Below are 24,992 nucleotides of genomic sequence, written 5' to 3' on the forward strand. Positions count from 1 at the left end.
GTGTCTCTGTAAACCTCCCGCTTGCCACCATTGCTCTGAGCCCGAGCTCCAGTAGAGGAGAGATTAACAATGTCTAACGAACCAGTTTGGAAAGTCCAGAGCCAAGGGGCTGCAACACTGCCTGTTCTCTCTAAGCTGCCAGTAGTCCACAGCTTTGCCATTATCCACTGCCCAAAAGAGTTCTGCAGTTTAAAGGATGTGTAGGCATTGGAGGAGCAAGGTTCTCTCAGAGACCTCAGGAAGCTACAGATCGCCCCGTCAACTCTGCAGCCAGAAGAAGGGCAAAGGGGGGCCAAGAAGCCCAGAAATCCCACCGAAGGAACTAAGCAGCAGCCACAAGAGTGAACCCAGAGCCTTTGGAATGAGTAAGGATGAAAGTTCACAGAACCTCTTTGTCTTTTTGAAGAACAACAGTGCATCAAACCAAGACCAAAATCAAACACCACTCCCCACTGCCGGCAACAATGTTGCCGCTAGGAAGAGGGGGGAAAAAGACAAAGGGAAAAAGAAACCCTATCTGAAATAGCATTTTTGATTAGGTTGGGCTTTCCTGGAAGTGTCTATAATTATTATTTCTTCTGCATCAAGATTGTGGATTTATGATCTTTCATTGAACTCCATAATAAAACATAGTTTCTTTTCTTGCAATGAAAAGCTGTGGTTGTATGGTGGCTGTGAGTGAGATCGCATGCATGTCTGACCCTCTGGTTTCTCTAGCCCTTGTTTCTCCTTTTCCCCTTCCCGGAAGAGCCAGTGAGCCCTGCCCAGGCCCAGTCCAGTGCATAGAACTTCAACGGCGAGGGGGAGCTTGTGAGGGTATGGGGGCATGGCCCATTGGGGCATGGGGACAATAGGCTTCATTCGTGTGACACAGGATGCCTGTGCTCATCTGGTGAACACCTAGGAGACCCAAATAGGTTGTGACCTGGGAGAGTTTCGGGGACTAACTCATTGTAATGAGAAAGGAGGTTGCTATCTCAACTCAGCCGGTGGGAGTCCTCCTCTGTGTGTGCCAAGTGGGGGGGGGAGGGTCTGACACAGCTCCTCATTCAGCCCAGCTTCAGGGAGCTCAGGTAGAGTTGGGGTGAAAAGGGGAGAAGCATAGTTGCCACGGTCCCCGGAAGCTCTAGGCTGGAAAGGGAAACTGCAGATGGTGCTTATGGAGTAGCATTTCAGGCTCCCATGTGCTGGGGAGTCATGAGACTAGAGCAATCCCTACTGATTGGGGGCGAGTGGCCAAACAGTAAGGGACATCCAGTCCCATATCCCGAAGCTGCAACAATGGAGGATCCGTGAGTGGCACAGTCTCCCCAAGTACAGGAGAGAACAAAAGGAGCTAGCCAGGAAAGCAAGGATCTGTGGGAGTCACGTGCTCCGGGGCTGGCTACCTTGTCTGTGGGACAACGGCCCTTTAAGAGCCAGGTGCGGGTCAAGCACAGAGCAGTTTCAGTTCTGGCAGCAGTAACCTGTGCCTTGCTGGAAGCTTCTAGAAGGGAAGGGGCACACACTGACTGGCAGCCTGTGAAACTGGATCATCTGGAGAGAAGGAAGTGGCTAAAAGTAAGTGTGCTGCCTGGGATCCTGGGATAGGCTGCTCCTTGGGATCTTAGCTCTGAAGATCCCTTGCCCTCCAGCTCCCAGCCTCACAGAGAGAGTGAGGTAAACAGGGCATACTGTGTGCCTGTATGCCACAAGGGAGTACAGACACATGCATGGGCATGCCTTGCTGTGCTTTTCCTGCAGAATAGCATGGGTGACAAAAGTCTGTTGCCAGCATTCCCGTTAGTCCCCAAATTCCCTTATCCTCCTACAGTTACTAACTTGCACAGTATCTAATCTTTCTGAGCCTCAGTCTTAATCTGCAAAATGAGGATTTAAAAATAACACTTATCACTGCAGGCCAAAATGGGTTCAAAATAAGAAAATATGTGTGAAGTGCAGCAATATTGCAACAATTTGGAGCATCTTAATTTAGTCCAATTACTCAAGAACTTACTGGGCGGCAGGCAGGTCTGGGTTCAGATTGTGCAAAAACACACATTGCCTCAGCTGCCTTTCCAAGGAGGCCACACTCGGTTCCTTTTTCTGGGATTCTATGAGGCTTTCAAGTCACTTCCAATTGCAACCCAGACTTCTCGCCACAGATTTGTGCCACTAGAAACAAGTATGCATTGTGATGTTGTTCTGCCCTGCTCTGAATGGGGAAAGTGGTGTCCTTGGGGAGTAATAGACTTAAGGGGGGAGCACAGGCACCTTCTAGGCACAGGCAGCAGCCCTGTAATGTACCCCTTAACACAGCACCCAGGCAGCCATCAGTCCTGTCCTTATCCCTCCTGACAATATTCCGAAGCCGGTGCAGAAGGACATTGGCAGCCTGACTTCACCCTCTGCATGGCTCCATTTGTGCAACTGCCACCATACCTGGGGGCAGCCAGGGCACACATGTTTTGAATGACAGTTTTTGTTAACACTTTCCCCTGCCGCTAAGGGATTTAGAGATGTCTCACTATATAAAGAGGGACGTGCCAGCTTCGGAGATTTGGGTTGACGGCATCTCTCTGGTAGCTGAAGACAGAGGCTTCGGCTCTGAGCCGTATCTGGAACTTTCCACTCGTGTATTTGCCTGGCCTGGATGTGACGTTATATCTCAAAGGACTGGACCTAGCCCTGTAACCATCACCTGCTTCATAGCATCACAGTGCACCTGTAGATCTGTGAGGTTCGTTCACAAAAAGCCCGGCCACTTCGGCTTCCCTTCAGTAAAGTAAACCCGCTCACCCTGGGACTTCACAGCTTTATCTCATTTCTACCCCAAATCACCAAGGAGCTGGGAAAGGCAGACACCACAGTCCCGCGCCACAGTTGAGGCAATGAAAACTGGATGAGTTTATACGAATGATCTAAAGTCACCCAGGAGGTCTAAACAATATGCTGTTACAGCCTTTCTGGTATGGTTTTAAATACTCCTATATATCACCTACCAAAGCAAACCACTTAGCTGAAAAATGTATGCAACTGGGACATACCTATAATCCTAGCACTTGTGGGGCTAGGATTGTGGGAGAATGGCAGGGTGGTAAGTTAGAGTTCAGCGAAATAGAGAGACTCTGCCTCAAAAACAAACAAATAAAATTACAGGTTGAGTATTCCTGAAACTGTAATTCTAAAATCTGAACTGTCCCGAACCCAGACATTTTAAGAGCCAACACTACGCAAGCAGAAAATTCCACACCAGACCTCAGGTAATAGGAGTCAATCTAAAACATAGTCACATTAAATATGTATAAAATTACCTCTAGGATACATTTAGATTTGGGTCTTATTCTCAAGACACCTTATCACATATCTGAAAATATCTCAAAATTTAAAATGGAGAGCACTTCTGATCCTAAGCATTTTGGATAAGGGGTGCTCAACCTATACGTTGGGTTCAGCAGAAAACATGATCCACATCCTCCTCTTCTCTGACTCTGGGTACAAGGAAGCTAGGATGTCTGGCTCACTGGCAGTGACACAGCATGGCAGCAGTAACAGGGCTTTGGCATGGATACATCCAGATTCGGGAAACAAAGGAAACAGTCCCCGTTCATGCCCGGTGTTAAATAAATGGCAACTAGTGTTTTCAGGAAGAAAGATCTCGTGGCACCACCTCTAGGTCCAAGCAACTCTTCAAGAGAATTGACTTTCTCGTGAAAGGTGGGTGGGGAGGAAAGGACACCTGTCTTCTCTTCTCTAAAGCTGGCACAGTCCTCGAGTGACAGAGGTGACAGCCAAGTGGAAAAGTAAACAGTCTTAGCACTCAGCCCAGTGCGTAGCTACCGTGAAGAGTAGGTACACAGGCAGCACCCACTCCTGCCCTTTAGAGTTATTGTAACTTCTTTCTGTTGGAGAACATCTGATGTCATTAAAAATGTGTCAGCATATATCATTCTGTTGTCTTTCTCCATGTTCTCCCGGGCCAAAGGCACTCACCTTTCAAGTTAGACTCAGGAATTCATATGCTCATTTTATAGATGAAAACATCACGTTGGTGTTTTCCACGCAAGTGTGAGAATGCTCCTTATACCCCAGGATAGAAGGGAATCCTGGACGCCGCCCCCCTCCCCGCCAGGTTCTCTTCTGTCCTTAACCCCATTCTTCATGTGACAATTTCCAAGCTCATGCTGCTCTGTGCTCAACTCTTGGTCTGTGAGAGGCAAAGTAATAGTCCCAAATGGGCTTAGACAGTGCTGCTCCTGGAACGGGAAAGGGGACCGACCGTGCGGGTCAGGCCGAGGAGAAACGCAAAGAAAGCCCCTGCGGCCAAGCCATCCTCTCGCTAGTCTTCTTAACGCCACAGCAACTTACTCCTTCAAGTTCATACTCCGAGGCTGTTAGAAACAGACACTTGGCTTCTTCTGATCTTAGCTCACGTTCTCTGTCCCCCGTGAAGCCCCTGGAGCTTTGAGCATCCCATCTTACCTTCTCCTGGGAGGCGAAGAAGCTGAGTTTTTTCAGGGTTACAAGCTAAGATCCGGGCCCGGCTGTCTCTTCCCGCAAGGAGGCACAGTGGAGTTTAGATGAACAAAGGTTTGTCCTAAAAGCTGAAAAGCAGTCACTTTAACCAAATGGGGACCTAGCAAAACTGGGCTTATAAGGGGATAAACTTTATTCTCCCTTGTGGCCCATGTTCTGCCCCAGTTTGCAAGCTTGGGGACATCCGTTAGAATTATATTGAAAAACTAACCCAGCGGACCACAAACAACCTGGAACATCTCGACCTCATCAGCAGGGGGCAAAAAAAAAAAAGCTCAACCTTGGTTTCAGTGCACATACACTTTTGAAATTAATTCACTCGAGAAAGTTATAAATCACCACACTTTATTGAGCCAATTAAGAGTATAAGGGGTCCTCTAGTGAGCTGGGCAAGAGTAGGCCTTGCCAGGGAAAAGACTCTTGGTGCCCAGACAAAGGAGGGTAAAGTTTTCAAAGTCAAAAGGCTACAATCACATCAGACCTGGTGTAGGCTATGGGTCTTTTACACTATAGCCTTTGATCTTATAAAATATCCCCCAAGGTCAACTCTCTAGAACAGTGGTTCTTGGCCTTCCTAATGCTGCAGTTCCTCGTGTGGTGGTGACCCCAGCCATAGAATCATTTTCATTGCTACTTTATAATGTTGGTTTTGCTACGGTTGTGATCATGTAAGTATCTTATACACAGGGTGTCTGATATACAAGCCTTGTGAAAAGGGTTCTTTGACTCCCAAAGGGGTCACAGCCCACAGATTGAGAACCACTGCTCTAGAGGAACCAAACTGTTTCTACAGATCAGGACCCTTTCTCAGTGTTGAGGAGGGCCCTTCAGGTGCTGTAAAACACTTTATCAAAAAGCAAGAGAAGCCATTTGTTTACAGGCAAATGTGGCTCCCAAGTGGGAGACGTGAGGAGTCAGGACAACCTGGCCTTTCTTAAGCTAGTTCCCTAGAATATTTATAACCCCATAGAACTGAGCTCTGGGCTCATGCAAGAAGTGATAATAGACTCATGGTCCCAGTATCCCGTCTGATATAGGTCTTGGGGTCAAGAATACTTAGGCCTTAGATCTTCTGTCTGCAACATTAAAGTAATCGAATCTACCCTCACGGTTCCTGAGGCAATACCTTAAACCACGTGAGAGAGGGTCCTATCAAAACAGCTGGGGTGGGGGTGGGGCAAGTAAGCGCTTTACTCTTTCTTTCCCTTCTTAAATTCCTCTCTTCAACTCAACTCTGCTGTTGAGGGCCCCATGAACTCTGGATTGCCTGGACGTTGGGAAAAGTCTGACTGAGGCAAAAATGTTTTAAACATGGAGTCTTTTTAGCTGTTACCAAAGGAAGGGTCTAAATTGTAGCTCTAGGCAAAGGAAAGTCCTCATTTTTCAAAATATCTCCTGCCCAACATCTGCCCTGGGTGTCAATTCTTGTCTTTCTCATCATGGTGACCCTCTCCCAGGTTTTTCCCTCCAGATAGAAGTACCCGGATGCTCTCACACCCAACTTTGAGCTACACACAAAGTTGAAGGTACACACATATCTCCATGCTTGCAAACTGACTGGGCTAGCCATCTGAATGTGTCACAAAAGAATGATAAGCTCTGGCTAAAAGTCAGGTCCCCCACTATAGGGAACCTGGCACCTGGTTCTCTGGAAAGGCCGTCAACCCACCCAGAGGAGGATAGTACCCCAGCTGAGCCTATGAAAAGACCAAGTTCTGCCTCGTGGCTATTAGAAGATTGCTTTTCTAGACTCAAGGACAAGAAGGAGAGTAAAAGATGCTAGTTTAGGCTCTTAAAAGCTGGAATTATTTGCCCCCCCTCCCCCCCGTGACTACACTCTGGACTAGCACAAGGGGCAGGTGCCACGTCCCTTGGGATTTGGCGCCACCCATCCCAACCGTTACATAGCAGATAGGCCTCATGGCATGGCAGCTCAGATAGGCCTCATGGCATGGCAGCTCTTACCTGGAAGCTTCTAGCCACTCAGATGACCCGCAAGCACCTGATCACATCCAAATTAGGCTGAGTTTGGCTAAGGCTCCACTCCAGGAGTTTATCATTCACTTGGTAAGAAATCATGGGCCATTAACCCCAGTAAAAAAAAAAAAAAAAAAAAAAAGCCTTTAGTTGCCATCTGACACCTATGTCCCAACCCCATGCCCTCACTTCTTCCAGAGAACTAGAGAAACAGAATACCTTTATCTCCACAAGGAAATAGAAGGGGTTCTTGCTGGGAAATTCCCCTAAGGAAAAGAAATAACCAAGATAAACAACTCTATTGCCTTTGGCTCAGCTAGTGAAGGAAGTGTCTGGGCAGCAGGAGTCAGGGACAAGCAGAGAAGACATAGTGTCCAGGCTGCCTCCTGCTCACAGTTTCCTTATCTTTATGGGTGCTCATTATTGTGTAGGGCCTATTAACATTGGGTTGTTTTTTCTTCTCTTTTAAAAGCTCCATCAAATCCATTCCAAAGTTTAAAGTCAAGCAAAGTCCTCAAAGTCTGTTGGAAAGTGGGGACTCCCCTCTCTTCCCTTTTTCCTCTAGGCCCTAGAGTCTACGGTATAGTTTGGGTCCTTCAGATAGTACAGCCTACCATGGACCCAGGCCTCAGTCTTCTGTAGCCTGGACTGTGTACAAAGTCCACATGGGCTACTTGGATTCTCCATCTTTGTCCTGCTGGAACTCAACTGGCAGGAAAGATGAAAACATCTACATTTTGTCTCTGACCCTGGAATGGAATCACTAGAAGCCTTGGGCATAAGGCATCATCTTAACCTCTTCATTGCTTGTGATTCTTTCTGTCTGTCTGTCTGTGTTATTTCAAGGGTACTTGTAAAACTTAAATGAACAATGTCAGCTCCAGAGGAAATGTAACTCCTCAAACTCCAAAGGGTAATCCAAATACCCAGAAATGGGCTCAGCCTGGACCACATAGACGGTTCCTGGTGGTTAGATGAAAGTCGGCATTCCTGGGCAACAAGTGAAGCTGGTTCCCTCTACCAAGAGGAGCCATTGCTAGTCCCTCTGTCAGAAGGGACTTATGCTACGTGTGGTGCCTATTAGTGTATCAAAGCTCATGCTGACTCCTTCATTATCACAAGTCCCTGTGGCACATTTCAAAGTCCCTGCTAGCACCCTACCCTTCTCACCTCTTCTCCTACCCTAAACGCCCTCCAGTTACTCTTTCTCCTTATAACCTTGCTACTATTCTTGTTGTTTCTCTCCCCTCCCCTCTACCCCACCACACCCCTTTCTCTCCTACAACAAAAACCTTCCTCTTAACCATTCCATGGAGAGGTCATGTTGTCAGTTTATACAAACAGTATCAAAGACAGACTTTGACAAACAAAGGCATTCTGGCATCCAGTCTAAGCATATTGTGAGAATCCTGAAGAAGCAGAGAGACTGACAGTATAGACAAGCCAGGGCTCAGATCCCCTTAGCTCCACTCTGCCCATCTGCACAGAAACCCTCGTGGAACAGCTACAAGCCTCTGTATACCTTTCCAAACACCACAATTGTTAAAGTGCCTCTCCCTGTCTCAGTTTACTCATCATTCACCCAAAACCATGTCAGCCTCCTCCACCTCCAGGGATACAGGGAGGGGAACTGACACAGAAAGAAGGGGCCGTGTTACGGTGTGCCCAATATGGCATGCCCAATACAGCATCCTGGATGACATCAAAGAAATGCCGTCCATATCACTAGTGCAAAGGAACATGCAGCTTAGGTAAGAAGATAAAGGTATTTATAATTATTGAAGCAATTAAGAATGCCTATTGGTTGAGAGGAAGGCTTTTATTGTAGATGAGAGAAAGCAGATGGGGGGGGGGGGGGGGGAGTACCGGGAGTCTTAGCAGTAAGGAAGCACTGTTCATCTTTGCTAATTCAAGAGGATTTACAACAGTTCCTGGGTACAGAAAGCAAATAGGTGTCAGAGAGGAACTTCATCTCCTTCCGTTATTGTCTTTCAGCATCTCACACACGAAGACAACTTGAATGGCAGAACCCCCTTGGAAGCCACCAGCAATGAGGTTCTGCTTCTTCAGCATCCTATTAGCTGCCTTCCCAGGTAGGTCTGATGATCCCAACTTCCAGCTCAAACTCTCTTCCATGGAGACACTGACATCAGAGTCACCCACAGCAATATCCCTCACAAACTGTGTATCCCCGTGAGACACAGTCACACAGGGCCAATACACAAAAGGCATTGTCTAAAAATGGCCTGATAAGCACTGGTAATCAGAGACAGGACAGAATATTCCTACTTTTGAGAGCAGGACTCTGGTAGAGGGTCCTCTGTGGACAAGGAATTTAGGTAAGAAGTCAACAGCTACTAAAGCCGTTGCTTTGTATGAAATGGTATTTTCTTAGTGACTACACTCCCCACTGGGTTAAGATCATATGGGTCAAATCTTTGATTCCTGCTGAAGTGAAGGTTGATACGGTACCTGTAGGCCCCTTTCTGGAAGGTTCCAGGATTCTGCTGGGCAGGCAATGGACCCACACCAAGTATCCGGAGTTGGAACCTCTGGAGTTGGCAGTGAGGGTGATAGAGGACTCCGCATGTCTCGGATTGTCTGCTACAATGCCTGTAAGGACTTGAGGAAGAACAATTAGACATTTCAACAGCTTGTGGCCTTCCCTTTGCAGGAATAAGTGGAGGCTGCAGCCAAAAATTATTTCAAATGGTGGCGTTTGTCCCGGTAGGACGGACGCCTGATTTTAAAAGGAACGATAGGAAACAGCTCTATCCACCTCTCGCCAGTTTCTCCCCAGAATTGAATTAATATATCAATAGCCCTGCTAGCATTTTCTACCTGTCCTGATCTCTGGGCTCCACAGGTGAAAGGTAATTTCCAATGTATCCCAGAGTTTTAGCTATTCAATGGGCAACTTTGCCCCGGAACACAAGACCAATGTTAAACCCCAAAGAGGGGAGGAAGCCGAATCTGGAAATAAGCTCTATTAGTAACTTTTTAGTGACTACATTAGCTGTTTCTGACCTGTAAGTAAGGCTTCTATCCTGAAAAGGTATCTATAAAAACTTGTAAACACAGAGTAACTTCAGTATAGTCCAATTCCCGTGTTTTCTGGGATTAAGCCCTCTTTCTCAACACCCATCAATGCTAGTTTGGCTTCTCTTGGATTCACCTGGTCACAGATGGCACAGCAGTGGGTAATTGGTTCAACCCTTTCGTCTACGTGGCACAGAAAGTACCCGTCTCTGATTAATTCCTTTGATTTGGTCAGTCCCAGGTGTATACTCTGATGGACTTCTGGGAGAAAGGATAAACTCAGAAGCTTCTGGTAGGATGGGGCCCCCATCTGGAAGCATCTATCAGTCCTCTGTCTCAGTCAATCTCTACTGTCTGGCCCAATTTTCCTCACTGTGTATGTACATGGAAGCCCGAATGTTTGTAGTGGCCCCACTGGCTGTGGCTGTTGTTCTCGCTTTAGCACCACCCAATCTGTTGCCTTGTGTTTCTACTAAATCCTAGGCAATGGGTAATAACAAGCTTCTCTGGCAGCAAAAACAACGCTGCTAGGAAAGCAGAGCTCTCCTTCTTATCTTTGATCTTTTCTGTAGAGGTCAGCAGGCCCCACTCCTGGACCAAGGAACCATGGGCATGTGGCAAAGGCAATACCAGCTGTGGTACAGATGTTGACAGCACAGCTATTTCCCCATCTTAGTGCCTGGGTTAAGGCTACCAGTTCTGCCTTTGGGGTAAAGTCCCTTGAGAAAGAGGTTGCACCCAGATCACCTCTGGGAGTGTCACTACAGCCCCTCTTACATACCTGAACTCACCCTATACATAACTGCTTCCATAGGTGAATGAGGTTGCATCTCTCTTCCCCAGAATCTAGTCTCAGAGGTCCTATAGTCCATATTGCAGGGAATTGATGACCTGGGCATAGTTCTTTGGGGCTCAGGCAAAAGGGATGCTGTGTTTAACCCTACAGAAGGTAAGAATTTGATCGTGGGTGTATCTAAAAGAAGAGCCTGATAATGGATAAGGTATGTGTTTGACATCCAGTGCTCAGAGGCTCCTGGAAGAAGTGGGGGGAGGGGCAGACAATGGCAAGCAACTCCTTCCTGTCCCATGGTCAATGTATCAGTTTCCTTTAACAATACCATTGTGGCCCCAGTGGCCCAGACTCAAGCTGGTCATCCTGCTGCAGCAGGGTCTAGGTACATAGACAAACAGGCCACAGGACTTCTTCGGGGTCCCAAAGTTTGAGTGGCCTTGTGCCACCTTGTGCCGTTCATCCACAAACAAGTGGAAGGGCTTATCAACGTCAGGTAGCCCAAGCACTGAGTCTGGCATCAGGCTTCCCTGAGCTTTTGGATTGGAATGCCACCTTTTCTTTGCCCTCTCAACTCAGGGAGGCATTTCCTCCAAGAGTCTGGTATAATGGCTTTGTGCCTTCTGCAAAGCTGAGCATCCACAGTCCGCAGTATCCAGCTGTAATGGAGAATTCTCTCACCCGCCTTTCATCCTGTGGCTCAGGGTATTCAGAAGAGCTTTAATCCTGACTGAAGACAGGGTCCTCTTGTTGCTATCCTCAAAGAAATACTCCAGATAAGTTGCCTTATTAGCGCACAATCAGGCCTTTTTAGTAGACACATAGTAGGCTGGCTGCTGACACATTTCAGGTAGTTCCTTGGTGGCTTTCTTTGCACTCCTCGAGGGTGTGCATAGTGATGAGATCATCCACATAATGCAAGAAGGCAACATTCAAGAGGCCCCTGGAAGTACTCAAGCAGGTCCACAGTAAGAGCTTCTTCAAACAGAGTAGGGGAGTTCTCAAACCCCTGTGGGTAGTCAAGTCCAGATCAAATGGCAGCTGACTCCTGACTCAGGATCTGCCTGTTCAACAGCAAATATTGGTTGGCTCCCAGGTGCCAGAGGGCTGAGACAGTGGGGAGTGGGCGGAGAGAGATCCAAGGCCAAAGCTGCTCGGGTGCCCCACTGGCCTCCTCTGTTGGTTCACAGGCTGTGTTCCGGATGGGTCAAGCCAGGGAGGAGCCAGCAGAAAAAGGCCCAAGGCCAAAGCTCCTCAGGTGTCTCACAGGCCTTGTTGGGATGGCAGCTAATGTGAGTGGTGGCCCATGCCCAATTCACTTCTGCTGGTTCACTGGCTGTGTCAGGCCAGGAAAGAGGCGGTGGAGAAAGATCCAAGCCTGAAGCAGCTCAGGTGTTCCACAGGCCTCCTCTGCTGGTTCACTGGCTGTGTCAGGGCTGAGACAGTATATACAATTCTTCCTTGATCCAGTAGGCTGAGCAAAGCACCAGGATTTGGTACTGTCTGGGGATGCTTTCTGCTCTCTTAGTTACTTCGCGTAAGATCTGAACAGTATAATGGTCTTTGGTGCCTGCCTTAATGACGGAGAGCAGAGAAGTGTTCCAAGGTGAGTGGCAGGGAGTCAAAATACCTGCATCTCTGAGGCAGTTGACATGCTTTCTGGAGACAGAGAACTGTTTCACCCTTATAGGTGAGGCTGAGCTCAGGAGCTGAACGCTGATGGTTGGTGTGAGGCCAGTCCAGGGGAGTTGGTTTCTGCCCACACCCTAGGGAATGTTAGCATTGATTCTGTTAGAAGGGGCTCATCTGTTCCCAGTCCCTCATTAGTCTTTTCTGCCAATTTATATTCTTCTGACAAAGGGCAAGTCACCGGGATCACTGGGTAAAGACTCCTTGGGTCTAGAGTGGCTTTCTTCTCATTAAATATGATCATGGCGCCAAGTTTTCTCAACAAGTCTTTACCAATCATGGGGTTCAGAAAAATGTGGCTTAACAGCAACAACAAAATGAGTCACAGTACCTTGTCCAAGGTCCACCTCTCAGGTTCCAATCCCTGAGGCCCCTTGGATGGGGGGTCTTTCCTTAGTAAGGGGACCTAGCAAGTGGATTAGCATTGAATAGGCTGTACCCATATCCACTAGAAACGAATGTTCTGCCCTACTTCTCCTGTGACCATGGACATCTGGGGGATCATTGGTATGGAGCCCCCTCTTGTCAATCCACTCCTGTCATAATGAGCGTTTGTCCCTCTTTCCTAATGGCAATTAGGACATTCATTTTTTTTTCCAGTCTCCTTTTTCTTTATGATATGCATCTTGGCCCTTCTCCGATCTGGATCAAGGCTGATTTGATCACCTAAGGTGGTATGTTACCCTTTGGATCTTATCAGCCTATCTGAACACAGGGGCCAGTCTTCTGTCTTTCTTCTCATCTGAGTTTCTATTGTTAAAAGTTCCTGAGCTGTTTCTAACTGTGGCCTATTCATCCCATCAAGACCGTCTCATTTCTGTAACTTCCTGTGAATACCTGGGTCTGATGAGTGACAAAAGCAACATTAATATGGAGCTGGTTTTCAGGGGACATCAGATCTGTAGAGTTAAACTCCTGGTAAGCTCCCCAGAAGTGCTCCAGGAACCCAGCAGAAGATTTCTGATTTCTCTAAATAACCTCCCATATCTTTGAGAGATTAGTTGGGGCAGCTGCTGTTGTTCCGGTCATTAAGGCCTGGCAATGGTGCCCCTTTATCTTGGGTCCCAGTTTTGTAAAGATGACAACAATATTTGCTTGGCTCTTTCTTCTGCATCTTCCCTGATTACCTGTAGACCCATCACAGCCTTCCTGGCCTCAGATCATTCTATCCCTCTCTCAGCATTAAAAAATGGTACCTAGAAGTTTCCTACAATTGGCGCAGATGAGTTGGTGGGTAAAGAAAATAGTTTCCAACAGACTGAAAAGGGTCTGAAAAATCTCAGAGAAGGGAGGGTTCTGAGTCTTCCAGTTACACAAGCAACTGGTCGAGAAAGAAACATAAACAAGAGAGGGTGGTCTGGGCCTCTGCTCCCCACAAACTCCTTGCACAGGCTGGGGTTGGAGCCCACTAGGGGGTGCCTCCCTAAGAGGTATAACAATTGGGGGTCTCACTTGGCTAGCAAGTGTGCTTGCTAAGCTAGCACACTCCAAGTGTGAGAAGCTGAGGGCAGGGCAGGATAGATTCTCGGGGCTGCCAATGCATGGTGCATGGTACCCCTCAGATGCAGTTGGATCCTGGGCTTGTATGTATTATAAGGCAGTGGAAAATCCTCTCCCACAGGGGCCAGTACAGAGAGTTCAGGCACTTTACTTAGGTTTCTACTCAGTCTTTGACTTATTGACTTGGTAATTAAAACAGAGGAGCCTTGTTTAAGGGAACATTGCAGCCATGGAGGCAGCTCAAGGACGAGGGAGAGCTAGCCATCAATATAAGGAAACTGGTCTGGATGGCTAAGGTTCCCTGTGACCACTTGCCAGCCTCTCCTGGAAATTTTGGAGTTAAAGGGCCCTACATCTGGCCTTCCCACCTAGAAAGTGGGGACATTCTAGTTCACAGAGAATGCAGAGCTTTCTAAACAACTTCTTAATTCCATAGTCTGCCTCATGGAACTCCTGAATGTGTGGCAGCAAGCAGCTCAAGGTAGACTGGTCTGTGTGCTGCTCCCCATTTCTTGCTCCCCAAAACTTAGAAGCACAGCAGAAAATACAAATTAACCAAACACAAATAAAAAGAAAACTAAAAAGACAAACCATTTACACAGTCAGAGGGAGTCAGATACAGACATACACTGAATATCTTCACTCATATGTTAAAAAAAAAAAAAAAAAAAAAAAAAAGCAAAACCAGAAGCAGAAGCAAAAAGAAAAAAACAAAACAAAAAGACAAACTCCAGGGGTACAGGGGAACATCTGCTCTATCCCTAGAGAATGAGTCTACAATCACATTCAATCTTCCCCATGTGCCCCCAGATGTCAGGACTCCCTAGAACAACTCACTAATCATTACTGTCCTGAGCATACATCAGCCAACAGTCCTTCCATTTTGTTTCAGTCTGTAAAATTGCAGTGGCCGTAGTCTAAGGAATCCTAATCCCAGGGCCCCTAAATCCGTAAAAGAACTTGCCCCCATCTAGGGCTGTTCACTCTAAGTTGTGGTACTAGTTCAGGGCCTGACTCTGACTAGTGACTTTTTCATCTGTGGTAGCCATGGTCTCAGGTGCCCCTGGGTCTCCAAGCCTGCCTCAGCCTTTCCCCTGCTTAGATTCCTAGCCCCTAGTCTGCCCCGAGTTGTGGAGTTTGAGACCAACAGCAAAAGACCACCAACTCAATTACAGATTATAATTAGCCAAATTTATTATTTCTGTTAGCAGGGCAGTTATCTCTAAGCCAAATCAGAAATGTGCTTCACCTGAGTGGATGGGGGGAAAAGGATTTTAAAGGCAAACACCACAATTACTCCACTTCTGCAGAGAGTATAGCGATGAGTGTGCTTACACAAACCTAAGCAAGCTGTTAATCATTTCACAAGAACTATACAACTTAGGGGAGGAGGCAAAGTGTCAGAGCTTTAAAAAACTTAGGTCAGAGGCCAACAGCTTTAGAGCAGATGCAAAAGTGAATTTACTTACCTATCACATTACAATTCAAATTGAACCAAATTATGATTAAACAACCATTTTATTTAATACAATGCTGTACGGCTATGGTATCATTTCAATAACTAGAGAATACACATTAACTAGAAAATTTGCATTCCTCAGGGTGAGCTAAGTGGATCCTTTCAGGCCACTTGGCCTCCATCACTTCTTAGAATTCTTGTCTTCTGTCTCCACAGTGGTGTCCACAAAAAGCCCCATATTTGGTCCCCAGGATGTGAGCACAGTGGAAGGTAAATCGGTTTCCATCACGTGCTACTACCCAGCCACCTCTGTCAACCGGCACGCCCGGAAATACTGGTGCCGGCAAGGAGCCAGCGGCCTCTGCACAACCCTCATCTCCTCAAATGGTTTCATCTCCAAGGAGTATGCTGGCAGAGCCACCCTCATCAACTTCCCAGAGAACAACACATTTGCAGTCAACGTCGAACAGCTCACCCAGGATGACACTGGGAGCTACAAGTGTGGCCTGGGCACCAGTAACCGAGGCCTGTCCTTTGACGTCAGCCTGGAGGTCAGCCAGGGTAAGAATCCAGTCTCCCTGGGCTTCTGGAGAAAGCAGATGAAACCAACTTAGGTACTATGAGAGAGTCTGCCGGAGGGTGGTGCCTCCTACAGAAGGGCATCCTGACATGAAGTCTCAAGCCTCCTCTCTCCTGAGGCAAAGACTTTCTAGAATAGAACATCAAGACATGAGGCGTTTCTGGGAGAAATGGGGGAAATGTTCCATTTTCTGGGTCTCTAACAAGCTTCTTTGGCTTAAACGGGTGCAGGAGGACAGCTTTTGTTGTATTTGGTAGAGTTGAGACATGATATCTGTCTCGTCCAAAAGAAACTCCTTTCCCCCCAAATTCAGAAGGACAGATAAAAGCCAGCATTCCACAGGAACTTGTTTGTTTGCTTGGTTTGGTTTGGTTTGGTTTGGTTTGGTTTGGTTTGGTTTGGTTTGGTTTTTCAAGACAGGGTTTCTCTGTGTAGCCTTGGCTGACCTGGATTCACTCTGTAGACCAAGCTGGCCTCGAACTCACAAAGATCCGCCTGCCTCTGCCTCCTTGAGTGCTGCTGGGATTACAGGTCTGTGCCACTGTGCCTGGTTTCCACAGGAATTTTGGAGCCAGTTCCCCAAAGGAGCCATTTCCCTTACCGCTGACAGAAGGGACAAATGGCTATCTGTGGTGGCTATTAGTCGGCTACAGCCCAATCCGGCCTCTAGGCTCCCTCGGTATTACAAGTACCTGTTACTCATTTTCAGCGCCCATGCTCACGGGCTTCACTCCCGCCCCACAGCTACTCACTTCTCCTCCTTCCCTGCTATTTGGGCTATGTCCTCTCCTTTTGATTCAGACTTTCTTTGCCTCGCCCCCATCCACACTCTACCCTGCCCCGGGCTTCTCTCCTAGTCTGCTGGTCACATTCAGTCTACCACTCTCTCTCTCTCCCTGCTCTGTACTTTTCCGGATGCTTATGCCTATTCTCTCCCTCGTGTCTACAACTAACACCTTCCCCCTAATCACACCTTGGCGCAGCCACGTCATCAGCTTATAGAGCATCTATTACATTGGATGGGGTAGAAAATGCACCAAGAGAGTTTTAAAGCTCCTTATGCTCCTACCGTCATGTTCCTTTACACTGGGGCTTTCTGCCAAGGAAGTCTCTTTTATCAGTGGGATTTTCGTGAGATGCATTACTCTATTAGAATTATCAGCATGAATTCGATTTTTTGACTGACGTCTAGGCCACTGAAGAGGTGGGCCTCTAAACAAACCTGCTGTAGCTAATAGAAGCGAGGGAGAAAAAGGCTATCTGACAAGAGGTGCCCACTGAGGGGACTTCTGATTGCCCAGGGAAAGTTAAAAGAGAAAACCCCAAGAAGGAAATGTGGAGGGGCTCTGAAGCATTGCTCTTTGGGATGTGGGCGCCATCAACTGTATTCCAAACACGAAGGCTGTGAGGCATAGCATCACAGGTTACTAAGAGCTGGGGTGCAGGGGGAGGGGCAGGGGGCAGAGCAGGTATTCTCGGTTGACTCCACCTACATCTCTAGGAGAATGTTGCAGATACTGGGAGCAAAGGCTCTGATTGGACCATACCAACAGCCGGCTCTGCTTCCCAAGGCAGGCCAGAATATTTGGACTACTGGTTTTAGACAATTCACACTCAATTCCGTTCGTTTCTACACATGTTAATTTGGCACCTACCAAAATTAGATATTGTACAAGTCGTAGCAGGGAGGGCAAATGTAAAGAAAATGTCTACAGCCAGGCGTGGTGGCACAGGACTTTAATCCCAGCACTCAGGAGACAGAGGCAGGTGAATCTTCATGACTTTGAGGCCAGCCTGGTATACATAGTGAGTCCAGGACAGCCAGGGTTATTACACAGAGAAACACTGTCTCCAAAAAACCAAATATATATTTAAATTAATTTATTTATTTTATGTTCATGAGTGTTTTGTCTACATATACTTCTGTGTACCACATGTGTTCCTGGTGCCCTCAAAGGCCAGAAGAGGTGTCAGATCCCATGGGATTGTAGTTGGAGACAGTTCTGGGGCTGAACCCTGGTCCTCTGGAAGAGCATCCAGTGCCCTTAACTGCTGACCCATGTCTCCAGCCCCTCACCCCATTTATTGAAGCGTTACATTCATAGGAAACTTCACAGGGACCATACAAAGATCTGATTTTATCTTGGGTTCCATGAAGCAGGGGTGGGTGGCCGTACAGAGATGAAACAGAACAGGACGAGTGTGAGCTAGTGGCAGTAGTCTGAGTGGAAAACCCAGCAAGGCCCATCTGTTCAAGTTTTTCCTGGAACCCCAGCTGTAGTGCCTCTTTTGGGGGGTGAGACAGACACAGCAGTGAAGACCTTGGTGTAGAACGGCAAGTCAAGAGTTTCTTCCTGGTTACAAAGAAAATTTGGTAGGTTAAAGTAATATTTTTAGGGTTTGTGGGTAGCTTTGGGATAAAGGGGTCAGGGTTCCTAAGGTCTCCTTTGGGAAGTGGTATGCTGAGCGTTCTGGCTTGCCTTTGGGAAGAATGGCATGAAAAACAAAAGGGCAGGAGAAAAATCAAAGCAAAACATTTGTTTTAGAGGCCTTTGCTTTGGTGTATCATTGGGGAAGTTCCAACAGAAAAATTCTGACAGCATTCCTTTAGGGAGGAGGGCATCCAAGGTCATTGGGCCACCCAGAGCCCTCACTGGGTATAGAAAATGGCCCTGTGTTACAAAACGAAAATTAGAATTTACTCCTGTCCTCCATTCCACAGCTCCTGAGCTCCCAGCCGACATTCACGTCTACACAAAGGACCTGGGCAGAAATGTGACCATCGACTGCCCTTTCAAACGGGAGAACGCTCACAGCAAGAAATCCTTGTGTAAGATGACAGGCGAGACCTGCGAACTTGTCATTGACTCTACTGAGAATGTAAACCCTAGCTATAAGGGAAGAGCCACACTTTTTATGAAAGGGACCAGCCAGGTATCCTTTAGTGTCACCATTACTCACCTCAGACTCAGTGATGCTGGATTGTATGTTTGCCAGGCTGGGGAAGATCCTACTGCTGATAAAAAGACTGCCAACCTCCAGGTGCTAGAACCTGAGCCAGAGCTGGTTTATAAAGACCTGAGGTCCTCGGTGACTTTTGAATGTGCCTTGGGCCGAGAGGTGGCAGATCAGGCCAAATATCTGTGCCGGAAGAACAAGGAAACTTGTGATGTGGTGATCAACACCCTGGGGCAGAGGGATCCGGCCTTTGAGGGCAGGGTCCTGCTAACTCAAAGAGATGACAACGGCCGTTTCAGTGTGTTGATCACAGGCCTGAGGAAGGAAGATGCAGGGTACTACCTGTGTGGGGCCAACAGTTCCAGTCTGCCTCAAGAAGTCTCGCCTATCCAGGTTTGGCAGCTCTTTATCAATGAAGGTGAGAACCTCCAGGAGGGAAGCAAAGTGGGGTGGCATGGGATGGCAGCTGTGGCACTAGCTCACTCCTCTGTTATAGTCATCAATGCCCATTCATGTCAGTCAGCAGTAAACCTTCACCCGGAAAGTCTTGAACTAAGTACAATGTGTGTCAGGGGCAGGGACAGTTCAGGAGAACTAGAAAATGCAGCCTGTCTGCCTGACGCTCATTCCCAATTATCCTCCTACGTTACTGAGGACCTATGGATGATTATCCCTGGGTAGCAAGAACATGGAAAGTAGATCCTCTGCTGGAGGCATGATTGCTAGACAGGCTTCAGAGCCATGTCCCCTCTCCTCCCCAGCCAACTCCAGAGCAAGTTGCACGTCACATGCCTCACGCTCAGATGGAAACACGTTGACTTAAAAGCTTCCGGGAAAGGCAACACCTCACATCTAAATATTCCACTCCCACAGCTCTTAGGGTTATTCGTTACTGGGCACATCTGGTCTAGCAGCTACACGCTTCCCCCAGCTCCTTCTCATCCTAGAGCACAGGGCACATGCTCCTCCCCATGAGAAGCAGCAAGCCAGCACTTGAAGTTCAGAGTACCCGCGCTATGACTTTTCTTTGAGGGTCCTCATCACATCCCTGACATCTTCAGTCACCATGGGATCTCTCATCTCTCTGCGTTTTTGCATTCGCTTCTGCACACTGTATGTATTATGTATACAGAGTTCTGCCTGCATTTACACCTGCAGGCCAGAAGAGGGCATCAGAGCATATTATAGATGGTTGTGAGCCATCATGTGGTTGCTGGGAATTGAACTCAGGACCTCTGGAGGAGCAGTCAGTGTCCTTAACCTCTGAGCCATCTCTTCAGCCCAGTTTTAGTTTATATTTTAAAGTAGACTCGTTCCAAATATGTTTTCTTAATTTAGGTACAATACATTGAGCTGGGTTTTGTTTTGTTTTTTTTTTTAAGATAAACTAAGAAACAGATTGAATGATTATCTAGATGGAAATTTTATAAGAAGCTGAAGGAAAGTGTTCAATATTCTCTCTTAAATGTCTTTTGTTCCCTGCTGAGAATTAGAATAGGAAGAGAGGAATGAGATACACACTGGGGTCATTGGAGTCTGACCCCCAGACTCTAGCTGTAGATTCGGACATAAATAAAATAGCTTTTATATTCTGAGGAGGGGTTGGTGGTTTGTCTAAACTTTCCTCTCTCCATGGTGGATATCATGGGGAGAGAAGTTTCCTGGGGCATGCAAGGCTCTTTGGATATTTCTCTCCTTTTACACAATCCCAATCTGTATTTCCAGAATCTACCATTCCCGCTAGTCGTCCTGTTGTGAAGGGTGTCGCAGGAGGCTCTGTGGCCTTCGTGTGTCCTTACAACCCCAAGGAAAACAGCAGCCTCAAGTACTGGTGTCGCTGGGAAGGGGATGGAAATGGACACTGCCCGGTGCTTGTGGAGAGCCAGGGGCTGGTACAAGAAGAGTATGTGGGCCGGCTGGCCCTGTTTGATGGGCAAGGCATTGGTACCTACACTATCATCCTCAACCAGCTCACCTCCCAGGATTCTGGCTTCTATTGGTGCCTCACCGATGACTCTAACTGGAGATCCACAATAGAACTCCAGGTTGCTGAAGGTGAGAACTGATGACCTGGAGCAGGCTGAAGGCCATCCTAAACAGCAGCAGTCTCATGCCATAGACATCTTTCCTTCTATGCCACCTCCATCCGTGAGGGCAAAGGAAGGACCTACTTGGCCAGAGGTCACATTTCCATAGCTGTGACCAGCACCCTGTGTTCTTTCAATCATCACTTGTAACACTTCTTGATATCAGAAAGACTGGGCTCATTTTCAGTAGATAGATGGAACACTGAATGTGGCTCCTTGTACTAAGCCCCCCCCCCCAGAAAAAACATAACTAAGTAAAGGAGAGTGAGGGAGGCAAACAGAAGCCAGTGAGCAAGGCTGTAGTTGTACATCAAACTCTGGACTGATAGGGTGCTCACATCAATAGCAATCCGCTAGCACAGCCTTCTGCTTCTTATGTACTCGGAGTGGTGTACAGCAATGCTATCTTCAGGGGAAATGCTCACAACATATCAAAACCACCACCACTTTGCTTCCCCTGTGGGCATCTCCAAGTCTCACTTTCTGTGGCTCTGTCTTCCTGATTCCCAACTACAGGGAAGCCAAACCTCGAGGTGACACCACGGAACGTGACTGCTATAGCAGGAGAGGCCCTCACGCTCTCCTGCCACTACCCATGCAATTTCTACTCCCAAGAGAAATACTGGTGCAAGTGGAGCAACAAGGGCTGCCACGTCCTGCCGAGCCATGACGAAGGTGCCCGCCAGGCCTCTGTGACCTGTGACCGGATCATCTCCATGACCCTGAACCCAGTCAAGAAGGAAGATGAAGGCTGGTACTGGTGTGGGCTGAAACAAGGCCAGGCCTATGGAGAAACTACAGCCATCTATGTAGCAGTCGAAGAGAGGACAGGGGGTGAGTCTCCAAGGGCAGTGAGCACCTGCACCCAATAGCACCCGATGGGCAGCCTTATTAGAAAGTCCCCACCTAGAAGCTTCTCCATCAATCCTGGGGTTTTGCTATAAGAGTAGGGAAGAAAATAGTAGTGGCTTTTCTGTTTAATCTCAGCATTATGAAGAATCTCACAGGTGCCCTTCAAACCAGAGTGAAGCCCCCTCTCCATCCAGAAATCCTACATAGCGATTTCAGAGTCATGTTCATATCAGTACATTGTATTCTCCTGCATCTGTACCAGAGTGCTCTCAAAGGATGCTCTGGTACCTACATCTTGATGAAAAACAGTAAGGCATGGATCTATGGTAGAGCTTGGATTAGAGTACATGCTTAACATGCACATTACCCCGGGTTCAGTTCCTGAAACCAAAAGGATAAAGAGGACAGACTATACTTAATACAAACTCATCTGGTAGATTTGTGTTCCTAGCCTCTGCTTGTCCTATGATGGCCTTTTAGGAAGTCTGAGCACAGCGAGACTGGCTCACTAGGAGCCACTGAGGAAGGCCCATCTCACTCTGTTCCTGGGAACAGGATTTTGGTGCTGTGAACATCTCCCTGTGAACCTGCTGTCACGGGTGGATCGGATTCATAGATCTCTGACATGGAAATGAACTTGATGGCCATAGGGTAGAGAGTAGGGCGGAGGTGATCATGGCGTGGGAGCAGGAAGAGTAGAAATAATATCTGGAGGTCTAGAGTAGAGGTCTTCACTATTAAGTCTACCGCTAGCCTCAGCCCTCCTTGGTAGCTTTGAGGTCTCACTCTGTGACTGCCCCACTAACTCACAGATATAAGAACACAGGGAGAGAAAAAAAAAAAAAAAAAAACATAACCAGCTTGTTTTCATCCGTTTCAGGGTCACGCCATGTCAGCCCACCAGATGCAAACGCACATGCAAACGTTGCTCCTGAGGAAGAGGTAGTGGAATCCAGTGCCAGTGAGCAGGAGAACAATGTCGTTCTGAACCCCAGGCTCATGGCAGAGGAAAAGGTTCAGAGTGTGGGAGACCAAGCTCCTGAGAACAGAGCAGCTGTGGACGCTGGCAGGTGAGTAGATTCCTCCCCCACATCCCAGGCCCCCACACTCACAGAACACTCCAGAGACTGAGCCCCAAGTCTGGACCACTAGAACCAAGTAGCAGAGTGTGAGAGAGACCAGCAGATGGTCAGTCTCCGCAGCCTTGGCTAATGCTTGTCAGCGGAGGGGAGGGCACACAGCCCTTCTCTCATAGATGGGGCTGCCTAGTGCAGTATCTCAGGCCTGGAATATAGAGAATCAGGTCCTTGCCGCCTTGCTGGTTCATGGGGGGTGGTGCAGGGCAGGGGTTGTCTTTAGCAAAACAGAACTGAGAACTGCATCAAAAAGATAGATGGCAGGAACTCTAGCTGGGGCAGCCTCCCAGTACATTCTGATCAGCTCCCTCTCAGTGACAGGCTGACTTGATCCCTCTTGTAGTGCTGATGGACAACAAGGGAGCTCCAAAGTGCTGCTCTCCACCATGGTGCCCCTGGGTCTGGTGCTGGCAGTGGGTGCTGTGGCTGTGTGGGTGGCCAGAGTCCGACACAGGAAGAATGTGGGTGAGTACCGAGGATGCACCCCACCTCACCTCCAGCTCAGCTAATCAGCCGAGTGACTGGGGTGCAGCCCATTCTATTCCTCCATTTCCTTGTGGCTCAAGACTAACAACCCCTGCACAGGGCTGAGTTAAGCTATGATGGAGTTCTGTGAACTGAGTCATAGATTTGCAAAGGCCCTAGAGTCTTAACCACCCAAGAAAGGGAGTCAGACTATTTTCATTTTAATTTGGAGGTAAGTACCAAAAGGCACCACCCCTTGGTATCCCATGGGCCGAGGCCTGTGTCAGGTCCTCTCAGGGAGAGCAACACACCCTAGTCTCCTTGCTCCCTATTCTCCTTACCCATGACCCTACCCCTCACTCCGATTCTTCTGCCAAACAGACCGGATGTCGATCAGCAGCTACAGGACAGACATTAGCATGGCAGACTTCCAGAATTCCAGGGATTTGGGAGGCAGTGACAACCTGGGGGCCTCTCCAGACATTCAAGAAACAGTCCTCGAAAGAGGAGATGGTATGTGTTTTGAGCATGCCCAGGGCTTGGGAGAGCAGAACTGGACCTGCCCCGACCCAGGAAGGAACAGAGATTGGTTAGGGCTAAGAACGCTTTTTCTCGCCATGCAGAAATCGTGACTACCACTGAGACCACCACTGAGCCAGAGGAATCCAAGAAAGCAAAAAGGGTAAGGAAGAAAGATTTCTCACTACACGACAGGGAATTCAAACTGCAGTTGGATAGCAGGGCAAATGACACCCCACCCCCCATGTGGAGGCTGGCTCCCCCAACAGGGGATATGGCATAAATACAGTATTCAAGAGGACTTTTCTGAGGAAGAGACACTTCCTTTGGCTGTGGGTACTGGCCAATATGGCTGAAGTAAAGAGGGGAACTCAGTTATAGGCTGTGAGCCTGCAAAAGATGTGCTCACAGGTGGAGGGTCACATGCTAATGGTGGGGGGACTGGGTGGGTGGTCTTTCTGAGCTATGGGGTCCCAAGGCCTTTCTATGGATCACACACCCTCCTTTCAGAGTTTCCTCAGGACTGCCCATTCTCCTGAGGCTGGAAGATATTCATTCATGGTGGGCATCCTGGTCATCACTAAAAGCCTTTTCCCACCCCAAGCAGAATCACAAAACCTCGGGAGAGGAACTCCTGCCACTGGGTTGCAAATGTCCTCCTTTCTTGCCTTCCTAAGGCTCCTTATGATGCTCTTCCACTCCTAATCCTGGGGTTACTGACACTTTTTACCACATCTGCTCCTCCATATCCTCCATATCCTCCATATCCCACCTGTGCATTTAGCACAATCAGGATGTGGAAGTAAAGTCCAAAAGTTGAGTCCCTGCCACCTGGACAATGCTAAAATGCTACCTGTCTAGGGTGGTGGAGAAAGAAAACAGAGAACACCTTGGTTGACAACACCCTAGGCCACCTCGCCTGTGGACTACGAGAGCATAGCTTCTGGGGACAGGCCCACGAACAGAAGGTGGTTCCATCCTGCTTTGCATACAAGGGGAGTGAGACAGTGGGAGATTATTTTTAGAGGCTGCAACTTTCCATTTCTTAAAACTGATGTCTTCCTGCTGAGGATGGGGGCTGGACTAAGAGCAAAGTCTCAAAAGTGTGTTTTGCTCCAGTAGATACGGAGAGGTGAACTCAGAACATCAAGTGTGTGTGTCCTTCCTCTCACCTGCCATCTAATGCCTCTCCTATTGCTCCCTAGTCATCCAAGGAGGAAGCTGACATGGCCTACTCAGCATTCCTGCTCCAATCCAGCAACATCGCTGCACAGGTCCATGATGGACCCAAGGAAGTCTAGGTGGCACTAACAGCCTACCCCTGCCTGTGACAATCAACTAGAGAATCACACTGATCCACTCACAGCCTGCGTTCACCCATCACCTAGGCTTTTCCCTCCTGTTCTCAGAGGTGTGCTGGTCCTTT

The 24,992-nt window shown here is 48.0% G+C and overlaps 1 protein-coding gene across 1 annotated transcript; it reads left to right on the top strand.

The window, feature by feature from the left end:
- The first annotated feature begins 1,392 nt into the window (after positions 1-1,392).
- On the top strand, positions 1,393-24,992 carry Pigr (polymeric immunoglobulin receptor). Its single transcript, XM_051147337.1, has 11 exons — positions 1,393-1,560; positions 8,488-8,585; positions 15,186-15,530; positions 18,272-18,925; positions 20,233-20,562; positions 21,111-21,428; positions 22,327-22,516; positions 22,926-23,047; positions 23,429-23,560; positions 23,671-23,729; positions 24,772-24,992. Exons 2-11 carry the CDS (start codon positions 8,513-8,515, stop codon positions 24,865-24,867), a joined length of 2,319 nt encoding a protein of 772 aa, XP_051003294.1. The 5' UTR covers positions 1,393-1,560; positions 8,488-8,512; the 3' UTR covers positions 24,868-24,992.

The sequence above is a fragment of the Acomys russatus genome, chromosome 6, assembly GCF_903995435.1.
Source record: "Acomys russatus chromosome 6, mAcoRus1.1, whole genome shotgun sequence".
Lineage (NCBI taxonomy): Eukaryota > Metazoa > Chordata > Mammalia > Rodentia > Muridae > Acomys > Acomys russatus.

What these genes read in the sequence shown, in the direction of transcription:
- Pigr (XM_051147337.1), top strand. Translation starts at nt 8,513, where the DNA reads ATGGCAGAACCCCCTTGGAAGCCACCAGCAATGAGGTTCTGCTTCTTC. An exon ending in GCAGCTCTTTATCAATGAAG is followed by an intron (nt 18,926 to 20,232) that starts GTGAGAACCTCC and finishes CTGTATTTCCAG; the next exon opens with AATCTACCATTCCCGCTAGT. An exon ending in GCAGCTGTGGACGCTGGCAG is followed by an intron (nt 22,517 to 22,925) that starts GTGAGTAGATTC and finishes TCCCTCTTGTAG; the next exon opens with TGCTGATGGACAACAAGGGA.